This window comes from Triticum urartu, chromosome 5 (genome assembly GCF_003073215.2).
Source record: "Triticum urartu cultivar G1812 chromosome 5, Tu2.1, whole genome shotgun sequence".
NCBI classification, from domain to species: Eukaryota; Viridiplantae; Streptophyta; class Magnoliopsida; order Poales; family Poaceae; genus Triticum; species Triticum urartu.
In genome coordinates this window covers 573956019-573978478 of record NC_053026.1, presented here as the reverse complement: position 1 = coordinate 573978478, position 22460 = coordinate 573956019, and the positions used below count along the sequence as shown (strand labels likewise).

Here is a 22460-nt window from a genome sequence, read left to right as displayed (position 1 = left end):
TCGACTCCCCCCGCTCGCCTCGCCATCTAGGTGTTCGAGCTCGAGGAGGCTTCGGCGTCCTGCATCGCCGTGTGCGAGAGATCTCGGCACTCCGTGGTAAATAAGGTTGCCACCCTCGAGGCCACGTTGGGCACGAGGAAGCCCTTCCTCGCCAAACTTATCGGGTATGCCTCTAGGCTCTAACATGAGTTGCACGAGCTGATGCTGCAAGCCTCAACATGTCAGTGGATGCGATCAGGATGGCCTACTTGTAGAAGGTCACTCACATTATGGAGTAATGGAGTCCTGCGAAACAAGTGCATACACAATAGCCATGCATTGGTAGAACCTTTATGCGTGATAATTATGATCAGAGATATATGCATGCGTCAATGTATGGACTACTATATATTTTCTTCACTTTTCGGTCAAAACATTGCACTGGATGCACAAGATAAACCATAGATGGTGGAGCATCAAAGGCACCATGCTGAAGTAGCAGAGAAAGCCATGTGGCCAGATAAGATGAATTCTTATATTAACTCGATCCGCTGCCCAAGAGGTTTTTTTAATATATATATATATATATATATTTGATTAGTGGAGCAATCTTTTCATGTTGACTGTTTTTAATGAGGATGCCCGGCCTATAGTAATTCATTGTGTTGTTTGTTGACCACGGATGCAAATTGTTAATAGGCTTATATTGATATTACTAGTAGAATGCTCGTGCGTTGCCACGGGCTTGTGAAATAGTCATAGATAGAGACAATATAACACAATCACAATTGCATAATAATTGAAGTCCACTTCATTTGGAATCAAAAGTGATAACAAAGTAGCAAATTAACAATGTATACGTATAAGTGACGATCCAATTAAAAATTTATTGCAAAGTATTGAGATCTACTTGATGCGCTTAAGAAATTCTCTCACAATATCAGGCAAGTTGTCTTTAGCTTCATTCGCATGATGTTTGAGCAAGCATAATAAAAATTGCTTTTCAATTCATACCTATTCTGCACAAGTAATATACGTAGTTAACATGAATACTTCATGTGGAAGGTTTAAAAACATGTGTAATGCACAGTACTCACCGCACAAACCGGCTTCGCCAGGTTTTTACCGTCCCACAAAAGCATAAAATAAAAGACAAAATAGCCTAACAAATCCTTGCAATTTCCTAAATTGTTATTGTATTAAATATGATGATAAAAAATAAATGTTTATATTCTAAATTTATTACACGTCTGCGCTCGTTGGAATACCATCAGGAGATAAACGTTGCCATTTTGATATATCGGAATGCCATCCTGGTTGCTTTATTTCTAGTGCTTCTTTGAATTTCCGCGCAGAACTTTTTATTTTCACTAAGTGCCTCAGAATTTTCATCTCCAACAATTGTGTTGTATGAATAGGGTCCAGAATAGATACACGACGTGCCTCTTTATCGATGACATACAAGATGTATCGGCCGATGGATTCATATGGAAGATAAATCTACAAGTCATAGCTATTACAGACAATAATAAACCATGACAAACAATGGACAAAAGACCTTACTTACCATGTTGCACGATGAGATGTTGTCTATCCCAGGCCAGCTATCAAACAAATTTGCCAACTTCTGAATAGTTTCCTTATCGCAGAACTTTTGACCTCGTGTTGAATCCCGCATCATGGACTGAGTAAAAAAAACATCGTCATATACATGGATAATGAGGCGATACCAACCATATCTTGTTGTAGATAAGTATTAACATGTTGTACAATGTGATGATATTTTGATGGGTCAATGTCTGTGTCTCCATCTTCTTTCATCTGGCCAGAAACAACTAATAATATAGACCTTTTCACCCACCCTGTCTTGTAGATGGTCGTGAGCCATCATGCAATATATGTAAGCATTTATCACCTGTAACTCCACGTTTAGATTATATCTATGTCTTACGATATTATATGTTCTTTATATTATTAATTACAAAGTTTATGCAAATTGGTCTTGCATCATCGTGTAAGAATATATCATCCTTCATAAGGCACTCCAAATTGACGTTTGATAAGAAGGCATCTTCAATGTCCACGAACATGATTTTCTTGAGGGGAGACATGATTGATTCAATGACTGTAATATATCTAGGAGTACAAATATAGTCTATGGACATGATACAAAAACGAGCCAAATTAGAATAAAAAATTAGACAAATTGGTTGAATACATAAAACAATATGTCGAAGGAAAGATCGATAATAACATTGAAAATAATACCTTGTGCAATAACATTTACATTGGCATTCTTTTTTGGTTTTTTATAAGATATCACCGCCCCCACATCATTTTGTTTTGAAAAACTCGGTGAGTTTTCGGCCCCTTTCAGCGTCGCCGCTTCAGAACCCTTGTCGATGCATTCTTTTTGTGCATCTACAAAATCCATATTTATGTCTCCTATATTCTGAAAAATAATAATATGTAAAATATAAACATTTTGTATTATCATATATAAGACACAAACAAAGAAGAATTAGCTATATACCTCTTCTCGTGGTGTTTCAGTCTGGTCTGTCATCGTTGCATCCAGCCTGGTTACATCAGTGTGTATGTCGGAACCCATCACTCTTTATCTGCGATGAAATATAAATGATATTTTCTACTGCATCATATAAACATATACAATATATAATAAAAGTAAGAGTGAAACAAACACAGCTGTTTTATTTTGTAAAAACGAAAAACTGTTTTTCATATTATTAGTCAAAGATGTTGCATTTATTTCGGAGGAAACAACCAACTATGATGTGCATATATAAATAATATATCATCTGAAATTTCTTAAATCATTTTAAACTATTTATATTTTTTAGTAGAAGAGTTTATTTTTATGCAGGCTAAGGAAAATTGTCCGACAAAAGATAAAAACATGCAAGCAATCCAACATAAACCAAGTATATTCGGTTTTTCCCCTACAATTTTACTTTTTTGTGTTACTTTGAATATATGTAATAAGTATAAAAACATTTATTCATTTTTTTTTGAGAAAACAACATTTATTCGTATTTGTTTTTGAAGGTTAAAACATTTATTCATATGATCCATGTATATACTTTAGTGTATTTTTTTCTTCGGAGAGAAAACATTGCCGATCAAAGGCCCAAATTGGCTATACAGCACGGCCCAACAAGCACCCAACCCAGCAGTATTATAGAAAAAAATTTACTCAAAAAAAGAAAAGCACCCAACCCAGCCGGCGACCTCATCCACTCCACTCACTGGATCTCACCCACTCCCCTCCCTCCCCTCTCCCCCACAGCCGGCGACCTCATCAACCACGGCCGCCGCCCCTTCTCATCCCTTCCCCTCCACACACCCGACGGCAATCAGGTGCGAGCTTGTTGAGGCTCCGTCGTCTCCCACTGCCGCTCCATCCCATCCCCTTCCCTCCCACCCATGAGACCCGGGGCTTCCACATCATCGTCGTCGTGCATCATGGACGAGGTCTAGTGCTCGGCCGGCATTGCCGCCCCGAGGGTGACCGCCGCGGCCCGGCACCTGTCGTCCTCATCGCGCAGCTTGGGTGGGTCGCGGCTGGCGCCTGTCGTCCTCGACCGTGGCCAGCTGGTTCAGCAGGAGCGACAGGGGGAGCGGGTGGTCGGAGCAGCAGGGGGTGGTGGAGAGCGTAGGCAACGAGATGATGAGAAGGACAGCGACCCCGCGGCAGAGCAGCAGCGGCTGGGGGAGCAGCGCAGCTTACCACTTCGCCGCCGTCGCTATCGTGCAAGCCAGGCCAGGTGAGTTTGGATATTTCACCGTGGGGGAATTTTGTCAGGGGCAAATCATTAAGTTTCTAGCAAACTTGTGGCAAATATTTAGTTTCGCAAGTATTTGTCTAATATGTGCGCTGCATCATTTTAGTTTTCCAATGAATCCTGATTGTCAGTGTCAAAACTCTTGTTGCCATCCAATATTCAAGTTGAATATTCCAAGATTATATGTCACACAGACAGAGCCCAACTTCTAGGCATGGTGCACTTGTTGAGAACTTACACAAGTTAGGAAACATGCCGGCCGCTACCTAGACTTGTCCAAGATTATATGTCACACACACAGAGCCCAACTTCTAGGCATGTGCACTTGTTGAGAACTTACACAAGTTAGGAAACATGCAGGTTAGGCCATCCTATCAATTGACCTGTCCCTAGAATTTTTCCGAGTTAAGCTTCACTTGATGCCATCTAGTCAAGGACCAGTCTGTACCATCTGAAACTCACAACGAAACCTCGTGTTTTCATTCAGTACCTACTCCCATGATAAAAAAAATTATGAGGATTGTGCAAGTTAGGTTCTGTGTCAGCATGTGACATGTCTTGACTGTTGTAGGAGTACAAGTGTGCCAGTGTGCGCCAATGATGTATCTTTTTCATATCAAGTTCATATCATTGAGACTATGAACTACATAAAGTCTTAAGTGTCTTTATTACTCTTAGAATTGTTTGGGCAGGAGCTTAAGTTTGTTTTGTCGACATCAACTAACGAGTATATTATGGTCTCTCTTTATTTCAGCTACATGAATCTAGTGTTGATCGTGCAGCTTTTGTGGAGTTTGTGCTTGGCTTGTTAGGATATATTTTCTCTGAGGAATAACAGGGATCTTCATGCCCCGGATTTTCTATTGTTCTTTGTTATAATTGATTGGGTAAGTCGTGCACTTTGTCACTGCTATTGTCCATGCAGTTGCGCCTGAATTATCTGAAGGCATGCACTGAAACAACTGAACCCAATATTTTTTATCAACATTAATTAGTTCTTAGGAAAAAATGAAATTCAGGAAAACTGCAAGTCATGCTTCTCTATTGGCCAAGCTTTTGTTTTGCCTCCCTGTATGAGAATAAGGCAGCCTTAAATAGACTTGCTGTTATGGGTGCTTTGCATTACTTCTTGGTTGACCAACGGTATGTGGGTGATCACATCACTTGTGAACGCATTGTAGGTCATGGCGATTCTCATGTTCTCTGGATTCTGTGCCTCTGCCAGCGTGACGATTTTCTTCATGAAGGATATGAACTTCTGCGCGGAATACCGGCGTCTGGACTGCAGTCAGTTCACACTTTCAGTCACTCTGGCGTTCTTTACATGGTTGTTGCAAGCTGCGTCTTCTTTCTCTGGGTTCTGGCTACTGATTTCATTCTTCTAGTGATCTCTCTCATGCGCTCATAAGCACCGTCAGCGTCGTGCTAATTGTCGGTCAAGAGGGTAAATCAGTTGCAATGTGCTCGGGCACCCATTATACATCACTTGTTACATATATTGTCTGTTTGATTCATAGCTCATCTTCAGTTTAGGTGTTGGTTATGAGCGCCTTGAGGTGGAACAGTTACATGTGGGAATATTATGTCTTGTTAGTTTCACAAGTTTGTGATTTGATGGTTGGCTCGGTCATTTAGTTATATCCAGAGCTTGCCACTGAAGTTCCTTCCAGCCAACACTAATTGGTTTCTTTCTGAATAGCTTTGGCATCTCTTGATTATGGTAGTTATTAGATTATGTACTTTAGTTGTAGGTTGTACTGAATGTAAAGGAATAATTGAAAAGAACCTGGTTAGTATAACTTTATAGGCTTTCTTGTTGCTTGTCTGGGTGAACAATAAATTGATCACAATTTGTCTGGGTGAACAATATATTCAGAACTGCAAATACTCCTACTGCAAACAAAATTTAGTAAATTTCAGTGCATCTACTGCAAACTAAATTCACCTAGACAAGAGTTGTCTACTGGCAATTTATGAGTAAAACTGCTTGAACTAAACTGCTTGTCTACTGCTTGCTCTAAAAACTGCTTGTCTACCGCTTGCTCTAAAAACTGCTTGTCTACTGCTTTGACATGTTTTAGTTTTCAGTACATATGTACATGTGTGTGGTGAGCTTCATGACTGAATTTTGCATTGTGCTTACAAGTCATTAGAGTCATCTAATGCCAAATAATCTTTGTAGCTAACAAAGGTCGATCATGTGACTATATCTTCATGACTTAGAGACACTACAAGTCCTTAGAGTCATCTAAGCCAATACTTATTTTGTTAATCTTTGCCCAAGGATGAGTTTTTGTGGTGGAAGTTGGATGGGGGGTCCATCAGGTGCACCTATGCTGACAGAGGTTCATCATGTTGTGGTGGAAGTTTGCTTGGCTATGAAAATAGTTTGCTTGGCTATGCAGCCTAAAATGTGTGATGAATCTATGTTTCTTCAGTTGCAGCCCACCTAATAGGACTGCTTGATTAAATCTACAATCAATTGTAGTATACCTGAAGAAAACATGATCATAATCTAATAACTATTATACTTTTAGAGAAGAGACAGAACCTAGAGGAACTCGCCTTCTTGATGCTCCTAGCTTACGCAAGGTACTCCTCGGGAATTTTTCCTCCAGGTCTGGCTAATTTGATCTTGTGCTATCAGTGATGGGCGAAGGGAGAGCAAGGAGGGGGAGGAGGGATGGCGGAGGTTAAGGCCTCTTTTGGTTCATAGGATAGGATTATCATAGGAATAGGAATTTTGTAGGAAATGAGATGGCATGTATCTCAAATCCTATGAGTAGGAATAGGAAACGAGATGTCATTTGGTTGACACCAAAAGGAATTTTTCCATTGAGTCTAGGCTCATTTTTATTTTCCTATGAAATGTGGAGAATAGGAACCAATCCTATGTAGGAATAGGAATCTATTCCTATGAACCAAAGGGCTCTAAAGGAAAAAATCCTATAAGAATCCTATCCTCTAAAATTCCTATGAAATTCCTCCAAACCAAAGGAGGCCTAACATATATAGGTAGGCCACATCCCACATGTGCCATGGATAGTTGGCCACATGTGCCATGTGGTACATCTAGATCACTTGTTGGGCGTATTTAGGACTGCTCTCGCCGTACAGGTAGCCACTCCTATATGTACAAGTACCTCACCGTACCGCTCTCACCGTACAGGTAGCCCCCTCACTGCACAGCAGCCGCTCACACAAGTCGCTTCTCCCCACCATGGCGCTGCTTTTCCGACCTCCTCTCCCGCCAGCCTCCACAGCGTCACGCCCATGTCCTCTCCCCACCACGGCCTCGCGCCGCGCCTCCATGGTCTTGCCCCACAACCAACGCCGTCGGTATCACATAGATTGACGTGCTGCCCCGCCATGGTCTCGCCCCGCAACCAACTCCGTCGGTATCACAGAGATCGATGTTGTTGTCGGCATCCATCCTCGACGACGACGACCTGGCATGGCTCCAGGCCAAGGCGGTTGCCAAGGCGAAGAATCTCTGCCTGGCCACCTGGAAGGGCGTGCAGCTGGCGGCCAAGTTGCCATACAAGCACACTCCACCTGTGGTCTGCCTGCAGGTCGTATTGTGGCTAAAGATACTAAAGATACCTCGTTTTGATTTTGAAGAAGTTAAAGCCACTTCTTTCCTGGATGTTCGGAAGATACTGTCATACTCGAATCGGATGCCTATATGGTGGTCTCCGCAGTCCTAGACACGGGCCCAAACTTGTCCATACTCCATGCTATCTACAAGGAAATTAAAGTAAATGGTTGCACTTTGATCCCCTGGTCAGTAGCCAAGACAAGGAGAGAACAAAATCATGCTGCTCACATTGTAGATGTTGGTCTTATTACAAATACGGGAGCAGTGGATGTTGGCTGTCAAAACTCCCATGAGTTGCATCGCAATCATGTACTATTATATCCAGTAGAGTGTAAAAAAAATTAATTCTACACCTGGACTTACTATAACAAGCAGGAACACATCGACGTTATATCTTTCCTGTTAAGTTTTGCATGCTAAGCATTTAGAAAGTTGGCATATGCCAAAAAAAAGCTTCTCGTTTCCCCTGGTATATTCTTCATCCCTACTAAAATGGATAAAATAAAGGACTGATACTATAGATGTAGGCATTCTTCATCTCTACTAAAATATATTCTTCATCATGTGGTTATCCACCTGTAATAAATCACCGCTGCATACCTACCTGATTTTCTTCTATCACAAGTCACAATTCATGAGCAGTCTTACTTCTTAGGCGAGCTCTGTATTTTACTATTCTCTTTATCTTCATTTTTTCTTGACTCGGCACATTTACTTTTTTCGGTTATACCTTTGTACTACACTGAATGTAGGAAATATAAAGTAGATGAATGATGTGTTTATTCCTATGTATACTATGTGGCCTTCAATTATGTTTGCTTTCAGGAGTAAGAAGTCAGTTGGAGTGGAAGTGAGAATAGTACCATGAGCTCAAGTGATTCATTCACGAAGCTGGTAAACGCATAAACTTTAAAAAGATCACCTCAACAAAGTATGCAAGTAATTTCTTTTGGGTGTTTGAATTGCCACATCTTGGGTTTTGTTTTTAGTCCATTATATATTCTAGGGACAAGCTTCATCTCATTTCTTAGACCAAATAATATTTAACTACAGGATCAGATTCACGTAAAGTAATTTGCAATGTTTATTCGATTTTGTGCATGACAAGGGGCAAGTAGAATTTTTTCTGTATGCACTTAGCAAGATTAAAGTAACAGGCACAAAGTGAATCAAGTGTCTTCAACAAGCAATTTAAAAGTGAAAGTAGATAAAAAAAACTTACTGATCCACATAGAAGAGTGTTGAGTATTGAAATTTGATTTGCCGCATTGCAATGGTCCGCTATGGTCCTGCAGTAATATGTGTATGACAGCAAAAGGATCTTCAAATCAGTATGTACACTAACTTATCCATTATAATTCGATATAGTATATGAGATAACTTGAACATCTCTAGAAACCAGTGTGAAAAAAATATAACAGCCAAATCGCATTACAATACTATTACGTGTGGATTTTCATGTGCACATTCCCAGACGCTACAAACTTGATAAGAGCCGAAAGCAAGGAAATGCATATCACAGTTGCAATGACCGCTAGGAGAAGTCTCTCCACATCCGCGTGTTGAGAGACTTGAGCTATTAATTTTGCAGGCACTCCACACAAGCACATGCATGTTAAGTGAGGGTATACGTTATCATTTTGGGTATGATCGAATGGAAATACCTGTTCATGTCATCCTCTGATCCACTCATCCAAATCATCCTGCAAAGCTCATGCATAATGGTTTAAGAAATAAAGTATAGATGCTCAAAGGACAAGATTGATAGCTAACAAATAGTTGATGCTTACAATTAGCCTATGGTCTCCTCCTCCAACATGTGTTTCCTGTTTGAGCGTTGTGAAAGGTCAGGAGGTCCAGGCAGGTCAAGGCGATGGCCACCTTTGACTTTGGAAATGCAAACCCCCTCTCGTGGCCATCTCCACAACATCATCCAACATATTGACGTTTAGCTGACCGAAAGGAACTATACATATTTAGCTAGGAAATCTAGGAACAACAAAATAGACCGGTCGACATGTATGATTAAGGATAAAGAATGCACTAACTTTCAAACTTTTTTGATGCTATCTTGCCTGACCACATATATTGTCAACATGGAAATTCTGGTTTCTGAAATCAGTTTCCTTGCTCAGTAGAACACCTATTATGAAATCTGTTTGTTCCCCATACACACATATGGAATGGCAGCTCCCTGACACGAAATGAACATTGTCTGATGGCAAGAAAGTTTGAAATAGCGCGTGTGGGGGTAACAAGATTGATTAGAACGCACCATTTACAACCACAACAGCAGTGCTTCAAAAAGTGGGATGTGGCAAGCTAGCCCCCTGGGCATTCATTGTGGCCCCAAAACAATCTGTTATGTTGTATTCCATATACCCTATTTTATAGTTGTCTATTTTCTCATCATCGTCAAGCAAAATTAATTAGAATGTACCCATTCCAGCCAGCGTGGCAATACTTCAACAAGCCAGATGGACCATGTGACCCTGGTTATGCATCGTTCGCCCCTGTACATGGTCGTCACCAGGCACTGTGGCAGCAGCCACCACCATCAAAACAGCAGTTGACTTATAACAGTGAGGTTAGACCTCATGAGGTAAAAACATTGATGAAGCTTATGATATTCTGCTATCTCCTCTATTGACCTGTAGCTCTGTAGCCCTGGAACGGACCATCTTCACTTGTTAAAAATTACTCGCAAGATACATATTCTTAGTAGTAATTCTCTCACATGTGCTGTCATGGTTGATGGATCCAACTTGACATGTTCTGTGCAGTTTTGCATTATGTGTTTTGAAAGAAAAAGATGAAAAAAAACTACGGGCACCAAGTTTAAAAATATGTAATCAGTAAGCCTAAAAGCAACTAAACTGTTATATTAAATTCATTATTTGAGTTCATTGGAATATACTCTCTCTGTCCCATAATGTAAGATGTTATAGTATATTGGATGTAATAACGTCTTACATTATGGGATGGAGGGAGTAATAAGCAACAAAGATGAAATTATGTATTTCTGCTATGCTGTGATGGGCTACTTTTGATGTGTTGCCTAGGTGTCTATTTTTCCATCATCTTACCATCAGCTGTTGCCTATGATTTCAGGCACCCCTGCCATCCTTCAACAACTGCAGTGGAGCCGGCTACCATTGGTATTCACAGCAATTTTCTGCCCCTAACTCATTTGATTATGGCGCACACACAAACTATGGCAACCACCAACACCAGTGGGAGCAGCTTCCCAGTACTCTGGAGCTGCCTATTGCATCTTGGCAGCATCCACCTCCTCCATTGCATTGTCGTCCAACACCTAGCAAGGTAAAAACAGCACTGAAAACCTGTGTTTGCTGACATGGTCCTCTTTTAGACAGTATAGACATGGAGTGAACCTTTCATTAAGATTACTTTTTCAAGATAGCTTGTTGCATATGCAAAACCCTTGTGTGTTTCAAACTCAAATTAAAGAGGGTTACACAGTGTCAGACTATGTAAGGTAATATCCTCTCATAGTTTGACACTATTGCTTATCTAGAGGATCATTGCTTATGGTCCGAACTATGAGAAATGTTTATTTCCTAGAAATTCTTTGACACCAGGTACCAAAATAACTTCTACCTGGCACAACATTTAGGATCTTACTACTGGAACTGAGCACGGGAACATTAAGGTTTTACGCACGCTCATGTCTAGAGTGACCTACAGGCAAGTTAATGGATCAGCACTCTTGTCCTTTTTGGTCTTTTTCACCTGTGCTACTCTTCAACAGGATCAATTATGTCCTACAATGTGATGTTTCCTTAGCATAGACTTTCCCACTAAAAGAGTGATTTTAATGTGACAGAAAGTAAAGATCATGTGTGTATAAACTTTCTATTGCCTGTATGAGCACGCGTTGGCTGTATGATAAACTGTGTACTGTGTAATACCTTGATCGCTATCGGTGGCGGATCCTCGACGCGATCGGCGGCGGGTCGTGGAAGCGATCGGTGGCGGGTCCTGGAAGCAATCGGCGGCGGATCCTATCCTGAACGACAACAGCGCCGGATCAGGGGATCCGCGTGCGACTCTAGAAGGGGATCGACGTGAAAGTGATCCGCCGCGGACCTTCAACGAGATCGGCTGCAGATCTGATCTTGCTTTGCACTGGGAGGGCGGCGGCGGACGTAGGGACGAATGAAGGCGGCGAACGACTCGTGCGGGCGAGTGCTTCGAGGGCACGAGGAATCGCTCGTGGGTGCTGGCGTCTGGTTAATTTTCATAGGTTTTATTTCGTAGATTTTTTTTACTCCGTTCTTTCCTCCATCGACCGGAGGTTTTCCGCTGGAAATTGTCGATGCATAACATTTTTTTTGGTTTGCGGGTCCTGGGGGGAATCGCTGGGACGTGGGAGGTGGGATTGAGGACGAAAAAAAACCGGCTTTGGTGGGACGAAAAAAACCTGGAAGCGAGACTACCAACTGCTTCATTAGGAGTAGAGATGATGCATAAAAATATTAAGTGGCTTGATGCATTGTATATTACTTACAATAAGGGTAGTTAGCTGCTCTTTCTTGCACAGTGATTACTCGATGGTGATTATCATTTTTTAATGTCTTGTTCTATGATTTTTTTTATCCTCAATTATGCCTTTCTCAGCAATTTCACATCTTTATCACCTATACTTTCAAGAATAAAAACTATACCGGGAATTGTTGACAAATTAATATTTAATGCAAACCTGCTACCCCCTCCATCCACATATATATATGGCCTAATGCATTTTTCAAGATTGTCTTTGACTATTCATAAGATTAATAGTATATGAGATGTATAATGTGAAAATTATATCATTGGAAGCACCTTTCACATACGTATTTGAGAGTATGGTTTGTGTAACTTGCATATCATATATTATTGCTCTAACATGAAATCAAAGTTACATGAAAACGCCTTAGACCCTATATAGATGGACGAATGGAGTATATACAATTGAGCAGCCACAAGGTGACCTTGATTTGAAGGTGAACAAATGATCTAGGGGCTCTTTTTTCTCCGTTGCAACGCACATGCATTTTTGTCTAAGTGGCTTTTTAACAAAAAAATCAACCGAGAAGTAATAATCAGTGCAACATTAATACAAACATTTATTGAAACTGAATATAAAAAATGGTGCGTAATGACAAGTAAATTTTTCAGGACTTTGCGGAGTCCAAGGTTTGCTAGGTGCGTCATTTGGCGAACAAAGTTGCCTATCTTTTAGCTAAGGAAGGTTGTATGAATATAAGATTTGTAAAATATGGTTCCATGTCATGCTGGTTAATAAATCACAGCGATTCCAACAACTCCATGGTGGGGTAAAACAAGAAATTGTACCTAATGACACATGGAGCAGGCTTGCAAGATTTCAAGCCTGTTGCAACATACAGACATTTATACTAGTACACAGTAGTAATATTAGAAGGGAACAATAAAATTATGAATGTGTCTAGGACACATCTAGATGTGCTCTAGTTATTGCATATCTAAATGACTCAATCAAACTAGAAAGAAAAAGAAAAAAGACTAGCAAAAATGGTTGCACGAATCTTCACGTAAGATCATTAGCATAGGAATTAGATGTGCAATACTTATGGTATATCTAAATATGCTTTAGCAAAACTGTAAAATTATCAAGTTTCAGAAATTCAAAACGTAAACCATGCGAGGAATCCCACAAGTTTAATGATCAAGTTTAAAAAACAGTTTTGTTAAAGCATTTTTAGATGTGTCATAAGTATTGTATATTTAAATCCTATGTCATTGATTTTACGGTGAATTTTTTTCCTCTCTTTATGCTTTTATGCTTGATTCATTCATTTAAATGTGCAATAATTAAAGCACAGATATGTCCTAGACACACTTGAAAAAAAAAAACTTAAAACATAGCGAGAATCCGACGATTTAGCGGATCGCAAAGACGGTCTGCTTCCGCACCAGCGTACCCTTGTGAGTGTTTGGTAGACGGTCCGTATTTAACAAAGGAGACTCTTTTTTAATTTATTCATCGCCCGGAATGGAAATGGAATGGCAGGTGGCAACTCGGTGCTGCCCCCACCGAAGACCAGGGTTGACACATTGACACACACACACATCACGAGTACTGAGTACACAACACGCACCCACACACACTGACTGATCCAACCAACCACCACCAACCACACACACACGGAGCACTTTATTCCACGAAGAAAGAAAGAAAGAAATACTCTATCCAGACGTACGCATTGTAGGCCACCCAAATCGCTCCCTGATTTATTTGTTGCTTTCCTCCGGACGGCGGGCCGGCTGTCGCCTGCATGGCCGTCCGTCCGTCCGTCGGCGCGCCTACTCGATGCCGTACTTCTTCTTGAGCAGGCCGATGAAGTCGTAGACCTTGTCCGGCGAGTAGAGGCTCTTGGCGACGCTCTCCCGCTCGCCGCAGCGCTTGGCCCACGCGGCGATCTTGGGCGCCACCTCCGGCAGGCTGAACTCGCCGTACCTCTCGTAGCTGTGGAACCAGGCGGTGAAGGGCGCGAAGGCGGCGTCGACGAACCCGAATTTCTCACCGCCGAAGAAGGGCTTGTCCCCGAGCGCGCCGTCGAGGGTCTTGAGGATGTCCAGCATCTCGGCGCGCGCCTGCGCCTGCGGCTCGCCCCTTGAGCTTCCAGAGGCGGGAGCCGCAGTCGTAGACCTTCTTGTCGACGTAGTCGGCCCAGAAGCGGGCCTGCGCGCGCGCGTAGGGGTCGGAGGGGAGCAGAGCGGGCGCGTCCGGGAAGGCCTCCTCCAGGTACTGGAGGATGATGAGGGACTCGTTGACGGCACGGCCGTCGTGGAGGAGCACCGGGATCTTCTTATGCACCGGGTTGGCGCGGAGGAGGCGGTCGCTCTTGCCGGCCATCAGGTCCTCCTCCGCGTACTCGTAGGGCAGGCCCTTCTCGGCCAGCGCGATGCGCACGCGCTGCCCGAACGGGCTCACCCAGAAGTCCAGCAGCACCAGCCCCTTCTCGCCCGCCATTGCTCCCGGTTGCCTTGAATCTCGCCCGATCTGTGCTTGTGTTTGTGTTGTGTAGGCTGTGTGGGTGATGAGTGAGGATGAAGATGAGGTGAGCGGAGGATTTATAGGGGGGAGGGGAGGGTGGGATCGTGTGTTTCCGGAATAGTCTGGCACGTTTTGACTAGAGCTAGAACGTGTGTGAGAGGAGATCGAATCGAACGGGTGGTGTACGTACCGGCTGGAGGATTCTGGGCCTTCGTTCGGTGTGTCACCGCTTGCGTCACGTACGGCGCACGAGGGCATGGGCCGGCATGGCACGTCTGTGTGAGCGGGACGAGTGGCTGGCTGGCTGGGAGGCCACACCGCGGGCTGCGGGCACGTCGGCGGAGAAGATCGGGGATCCTGGATTAGGGGAAAGATGTGATATGGGGTGACGTCATCGAAAGGAGCTAGTACTAGCCTGGTATTGCGGGATTGCATTTAATTTTGAGGGGAAATTAGTTACTTTTGATTTAATGCCAAGATTCGGCACTGCCAATCTAAAGTTGCCAATTTTTTTAGAGATGGTGAGAATTACTCCCTCCGATACATAATAATAGTAGTATAAGGGCGTTGTAGTTGGTAGTCAAGCAATTTTAACCGATTTTTGTAGATCTGCCAACATTTGACTTGCTAATTATTGGTACCAAATCGATTAAGCTCTTAACCTAGATAGATAAGCAAACCAGACCATTGCATGGTTCCGACTCAAACTCCATCTTGAGTTTAAACTATTGGATAAATGTTGAATACATGACATCGTCACCATATTGAGTAGATGCTAAGTGAATGGTATACCCTATGGTAGAATTCAACATATATTATGGTCAGTGTTCTCGCACGGTTGTTCCTTACCAATCGTGTGTGTGCGTGCGTGCGTGCGTGTGTGTGCTCTCCTAGAGTTACTCCAAAAATGAGGAGCGATTCATAAATCTTCAATGATTACGGTGGAGGGGTCAGGGCAAATTGAATATTTGTGCTCAGTCCACGGAATGCTTGGAATAGTATAAGGATAGTGACCCATCTTTGCAATTTGATTTGATCAAACAAAGACTCTCTCTCTAAATTTCTCCTTTCCTTTCCAGTTGTCTATCATGTAGATAGATATAAATACAATCACAACATTCAGCATCTTATAAACATAGAGTTGGGCAGCATGCAGTATGATATTGTACATACATGATTAATTCCAGATTTCTACTCTGTACATAAATGCAAAAGATCGCAGATCATGATTGGATATCAAGCCAATCACATGGGACCATATTTTTCCTACTTGTACATCTTCTTAACCATAAGGTGCAGGTCACAAATAAATAATGACCAGCAACTTATTTGTCCATGTAGGTGTAGAGAGCATATCATAAATAAAAAGCAAACCAGAAAGAGCCACGTGTGTGAGAATCGCAAAGACACATAACCATATAATCTGATAATAAATGGAATGAATTGGGCAAAGCGTCTTCACATCAACAATATGCATGTCCTAGCTTTCCAAGCCTCCTCCGTGCTCCCGGTTCCTCTAGTGACGTTCAACATAGATCATATATACATCCAAAGAGAAGACATCAAGCATGCCGTTGTGTTGGCTAAGCCTGAAAGGTACCGGGAATTATTTTGGGGCCTCAACCTGGTGTTCCATGAGAATTCGGTCATGTGCATGTGTCCGCCGCATGAATGTAGTCCAGTCAAGACCGCAGAGTCGCACCGATTCTTCTAAGAACCGCAGCCATGTGTCTTGGCCCAAAGGCCACAACTCAACTCCCGCCTGACCTTTTGTAATGTGTTCTCTGCTCTCCACCAAGGCCCGCCGATGCCGCCAGTGAATCTGCGACCCTAAAATCCCCCGTCAATTCGCACCCCACATGGATTTGTAGCGTGCACCAGTAACAGTATACAGAAATGCATGGCTGCATTTTTTTTAGAAATGACCGCATGTAGTTGTTGCCGTAGATTTTTTTTTTTTGAGAAATTGTTGCCGTAGATGATATAATAGCTTGATTTTTTTTTGAAATATGAAATTTCATTTTAATTAACCATTGTGCCCAGCAATATCGCCGGCAATCAAGTCTCGGATAAAATTAGGAGCAGCGCCCGGCCATACGGCTTGGGACACATGCACCATCTTCGACCCGTGCGTCGCTAGAGCATCCGCAATATTATTACAAACCCGTGGGCAAAAAGAGATAGAAAAAGAACTAAAATGCAACATAGCAAGGGCATTAATTTCCCTAAAAAGGACTCCATTTGGCGCTAGATCGTAGTTCTTCGAGTCAGTGATAGTTTGTACCAAAATCTGCGCATCCGTCTCTACCAAGACGTTGGTCATTCCCCACTCCTGGGCATAGTTCAAAGCATGCACACACGCTTCAACCTCCACCAGTAGGACATCTTGGGCATACTCCACCCTTCCAGCACCAGCACCTGCACCCATCACATCTCCCATGTGGTCTCGGATCACAAATCCCCAGCCACCACACTTCTTGTCACTATGAAAACTTCCATCAACGTTAATCTTTAGAATATCTTGTGGCGGGGGCTTCCACCTTTGCACCTTTTTTGAATTTGAATCTTTGTGCCGTGCAAAGAACTCTAAATACTCCTTTGCATCAGAACCAGCCTGAAAAGCAAATTGCTGAATAGCTTGATTGCTGCTTGAAGCCCCAAACTGTGCGGCTCTGCGCTCGGGCATAACAATACAGCCTGTTAGGCCATTGATAGGCCTTTCAGTCCATTGTACGCCCAGGACGAGCGTTACCTGTTGTACGTCCATCTTCTCACCCAAAAAAAAAAAAACCTGTTGTATGTCCAGCATCTGTACGCCCACATCGATTCGGGGCAACTTGGCCACCTGCTGGTACTGACCTACTGAGTGCAAACAACCTCAGTGAAGCAAAGCTTTATTAAAAAAAACTCAATGAAGCAAAGTAGTATTGAATATCGTAATATTTAATAGTATTCTTTACCTTGAACAAATTTCAAACTGACTATTGTTCCATGTTGATCATGATGTATTCTACAATTTCTTAAAGTATTCAATTTTCATGATTTCTAATGATGATCGATTGGGGCTCATAAATATATCAGTATGTCACAAGTCACAACTACCCAATGGCATGTATTCTGAAGATTGCCAAATTCCTTAACTGCGCATATGGACATAGATATCTGGAGTTCTCAATACAATATGTTTCTATATATTTTTCTTCTTGCTAAGTCGGTACACATATATTGCTATTTATTACACCCTCTGTTCCTAAATGTAAGTCGTTTTCGCAGTTCAAATTATAATGCTCTTATGTTTAGGAACCGAGGTTGCATTTTATAAATAAGTAATGCTACGATGTTTGTTTAAAGCCAAGATTACTAACCAGGATGTTAGATAGATTGCGAGATTGATAAATGCAAGATGATTTAGACCCTATTTTGTTGGCGGCTTCACCCAAAGCGGGTGAGCAATTTATTCCAAAGCTCTGTATCCTTCAAACTGAAACAAGGGAACGCTTCCTCACTGCCATCCATATGATAATCATGCACCTCCATCTTCTGTTCTTAATTGGCCACATGGACGTACAGTCCTACAGCTCCAGTTCAGGTTCTCATATACCTGAATTTGGTTCCTATTCCATCTCTGTTAATTCCATAGGTCAGTACCAGACTTCATCAAGCTTGCACTGTCAAATAATTTCGTTGCCATGCGGAGGCTGGTTGGGTATATCTGAGACGAAATAATGTATTTTCGAACAAAAAGAGACGCGTGGCAGGGGACGCAGGTGTGGGTGTCTCCTACAGTGGAGGCTCTTACCCAGACTCAAGGACTAATGCCGGGCTAAGAATAGATGGAGTATGGTCGCTCTTCCTATTGTGGTTGAGTGCACTGTGATGTGAGCGGCATACACTATCTAGCAACAGGAATGCCAAGGTGGCGACTCCGGATTGTGGTCCACGTAGTTGCTCTCCGGCGGGTATCATTGCGATGGTGATGGCTCTCCTCTTGGGTTGTGTGGACAACGGGAGGTGTTGCGACAGGTAGCTCGGACGTGCCCACTTCTCGGAGGGGCGGTGTCCTGATCCGGATCTAGGGATCTAGCATCGCCGTGTTCTTCCTAGTGACCTCGCAGTGACACGTGTGACATGCCGAGCAAAAGCTTTATGCCTTGGAGTCGACGACGACGACACCCGTGGGTGCTGCTTTCTTCGAAGATGTTGTCATGATTATTCTCTCCGTGTCAAGGCTCCGTGTGAAGACCTTTGTCTCGTGTGGACTCGGTAACGGTGACGCTCTGCGCCGGTTTCCCTCTGTGGGCGTTGTTATGGAGTTTAGGTATGCTAGGTCGTAGCATGGGTGTGATTAGTTTTCCTGGTGTTCGTTGTAGGTAACGTAATCGCATGTGCTATCCGTGTGTCATCTATCTCAAGATTGACTTTGTAAGAGGGCTACGTGACCATCTTGTATTGTTCAGCGCCCGTGTACTTCTTCATGTGTTACTTTATATGGCCTGTTTAGAGAACAGAGACGCCTCTCTCTCTCTCTCTGCAAAATATTCTAAAAACTGAATTGATTTTGCATGTAGGGAAATCAGCATTGAACAAATCCAACAAAATGTGATTGCATCCAACGAATCTTCTATATAGTCGTCAGTCAAGAAGACACATGCAATCTTCTGAAACGCATGCGAGTCTATGACAGAACAAAATGCGGTTAGGTGTAGAAGGAATGATGGTTTAATGCGGGTCGGATGGGTCTGTATTGACTATATATCGGTTGTGAATTTCACATTTTCTTAGTACTCCCTCCATCTAGGTGTATAAATCATCTAACAAAAATCAAATAATCTCAAAACACTTAAGTGCGATGTATTAACTTTCACCTCGTTTCTTGTTTCTTGATATAAATATAGGAACGAACCAATAAGAGATATGAGGCATGTATGTTTTTATTGACTTAAGACTACCAAACACGACATGCACTGGTTAGTTCCTTGCATGAAATGCTACTCCCTCTATTCCAAAATATAGTGCGCCTGCGTTTTCCGAGGTGCAACTTTGACCATAAATTTAACCAATGAGACCAACTGCGGCGGGAGAAAAAAATTATATAATTGAAAACTTCTTTCGAATACGAATTCACTGATATAATTTTTGCTCCCACCGCAATCGGTCTTGATAGTTAAATTTACGGTCAAAGTTGAAACACGTGGATAGAAGAAGCACTACATTATGGAATGGAGGAAGTATTAATTAGTAAATAAATATTAGGTTCTCTCATTTTCCCTTCTGCCTTGGTCGCGGTGCACCTGGACAGCAGGAGTAACCATTAGATGCATCTCATATAGTTAATGTCACACAACAACTTGAGCCATAGGAGAACCTAGCGTTCCCGAATAAAAGCGAACCAAAATAAAGCGACATATTTAAGAATCACATAGCATAGAGACCATGAATAATCTGATAAATACAGTGACTCGGGCAAAGCGTCTTCACATCAACGTGCTAACATGCCGCCTATAGGTCTTCCCATACCTTCTTTTTATCACCTCCTAGTGGCGACCACCATATATGTCACACATATGCAGACAGGTTGCCTGGGACTGGAAGGCACCGGGAATTATTTTGGGGCCTCCGCATGCTGCTCGACGAGCAAAAGGAGGTGGATCTAGTCGCACCACCGCCAGTATCCGTGCCGATGGGTGTCCGCCAAAAGGATACCGGCGTGAGAAGCCAAATGGCTATATCGTGCACCCCTCATTCAATGTCACACCGGTAGGAGTCCGAGACAAGGAAACCGACCCTCATCAAATCAGGTCGCACTAGATCCACCTCACCGCTGCCCACAGAAGACATGATGTAAGCCAGATGCTCCCGACGAGCAAGATGCAAAAAGCATCATCCCGACCGCTGGCTAGATCGCCGCCAGCAGTTGTCGACTTGTCGTCGGCCAATGCAGGGCCAGATATGTTGCCAGCGCCACAATAACCCTGCAGCATAGCAGCACGGCCGCCGCCCTGGCGCTTGGGCTCCGCCGAAGCGTGCAGCATTTAGGGCTGCCGCTGCGCTCGAGCCGAAGGGCTCCTAGCAACGTGAGGAGATGAGCCCGCCGCAACCATCAGGCAGAGAGACTTCTCTTGAAAGTTTCCTTTGGCGACTGCTAGGTAGGCAGGAGGAGATGAGATGGGGCGGTCCGAGCCGAAAAGTGGCTACAGAGGCCGAGCTTCACTGAGCTCTATATATATTTCTCAGCCAAAATACCTTTTCCATAACTCAAAAAAATCTGAAAAAATGTTTTCATATAGACATATACTTGAAGTATATGTGTACAAATTTTCATAAACATATGTATTCATATGTGGTGTATACAAAAAAGATAAATACACAGATTGAAATAGGCTTTTTCTTTGTTGTATTTGTGTCAGATATTTGTCTTTTTTGTGTAGCATGCAGATGATCAAATTAGTTACTGAAAATTTATACATACTTAAAGAATATGCATATGTATTTGTACAAAAAAATTGGCATTTTTTGAAACTTTTATATATGTTTTGTTTTTTTTTTGCAAAACGAGCTCCATGGAGCCCGGTCTTTGCAACGCCACACTCCAGTCCGAGCGGCCTATGTGTCTCATTCATATAATAAAAGTCTTCCAAGTTACAAGCCACATTTACATTGGCATGACAAAACCAAAATGACAGCTCTAATCTTTGTTGACAACCACCCAAGAAGTAAAAATTCGAGCGAGGCCGAAGAATTCCCTGAGCTTGGCGGTAACATACGTCACCTGTCTCCGGCACCACCGTAGGCCGTAGCAGTCACCAAATGACATTTTGAGGGTGAATTCCAATACTAAACTGGGCTCCGTCACCAACTCCTCTTCGGCGTGTTCATATACTGCTCTCCACTATTTCCTCTATGAAAAATGAGGTGGTGCTAACACTTTGAGGCTCTAGACATGCATTGCTTGGAGTTGTGTTCAAGGGTGCCATATATATACCCATGCAGGTGATTGGCTATCTCGTCTTTCTCCATGCAAATGGTGACCCCGTGGTTAGCGTTTTACTGATGTGGAATTCAATTATTAAAGTGTCATGCTAGCCGTGGCAGGCAACTACTCCCTTTGTTATCTAAATACTCATATATTTCTTTACAGAGGGAGTACGTGTTTCCACTTTATTTTTGTTGTTGTTGTCCTGCTTCACAGTGGATCTCAGAACAGCAAATGTGTCGGCCTATTTCAGAAAGAACCAACTAGTTTGGCCCTTTGCTTCACTCAGGCTCTTTGAAGTTTAAAATCAGTAGGCCAGTACCCTGACTTTCTCAATCTTGCACTGTCAAAGAATTTTGTTACAACCCAGGGGGCAGTTGAGAAAGAAAGAAACCTATAAGGAGAGTTTGTTTTTGGTCCTGAATAACAAAACAGAGATGATCAACTGCAGTAATGAGCTCCTAAATCACCCCCCCCCCCTCTCTCTCTCTCTCTCTGTGTGTGTGTGTGTTGGGTTTTAGCCCGGTTATTTCTAATTAACTGGACAATTCTCTTCTTTTTAATGAAATGCAGGACCCCTGCCTCCTCTCGAGGTGCTAAAAAAAGGCTTTCAGTTGAGTTTTGAATATTTTCAAATGGGTCCAAGTATAACCTAAATGTCACTATGCCACACAATAGATGATAAGATCCTAGGAATGTACTCCCTCCGTTCGAAATTAGTTATCGCAGAAATGGATGTATCTAGACGTATTTTAGTTCTAGATACATCCATATCCGAGACAAGTAATTCCGAACGGAGGGAGTATGTGGAAGAATAGTTTGATTCTTTTGAAAGATGACACAAAATATAATCACGTGAGTTCAAGAGCACATGGAGTATACAAGTTGATGTTCAAAGGATATCATGGTCTCAGGTAAGCATGTGTAAGGAGAACTAATAAACATGAGGTTGACTTTGGACAAGAAATAAGAGAGTGAGGTTGAGCGAAAGATGCTCATCGTAGTTGATCGATGTGTGTCGAGGACTGATGAAGCAACACTTGGTGATATGGGTGTCTTTTGTGT

At 42.6% G+C, this 22460-nt stretch overlaps 1 protein-coding gene and 1 pseudogene across 2 annotated transcripts; one reads left to right on the top strand and one right to left on the bottom strand.

Moving 5' to 3' along the window:
• The first annotated feature begins 4973 nt into the window (after positions 1–4973).
• Positions 4974–12193, top strand: LOC125510867. Of its 2 annotated transcripts, XM_048676139.1 has the most exons (5): positions 4974–5109; positions 8206–8274; positions 9830–9982; positions 10492–10704; positions 11018–12193. In XM_048676139.1, exons 2-5 carry the CDS (start codon positions 8245–8247, stop codon positions 11174–11176), a joined length of 555 nt encoding a protein of 184 aa, XP_048532096.1. In that variant the 5' UTR covers positions 4974–5109; positions 8206–8244; the 3' UTR covers positions 11177–12193. The 2 variants fall into 2 exon arrangements, 1 of the variants encoding a protein (XP_048532096.1); XR_007284779.1 differs by lacking the exon at positions 11018–12193 and having other exon boundaries at positions 8206–8311; positions 10492–11011.
• Positions 12194–13375: 1182 nt separating this feature from the next.
• LOC125510866 lies at positions 13376–14485 on the bottom strand (annotated as a pseudogene).
• Positions 14486–22460: the final 7975 nt, after the last annotated feature.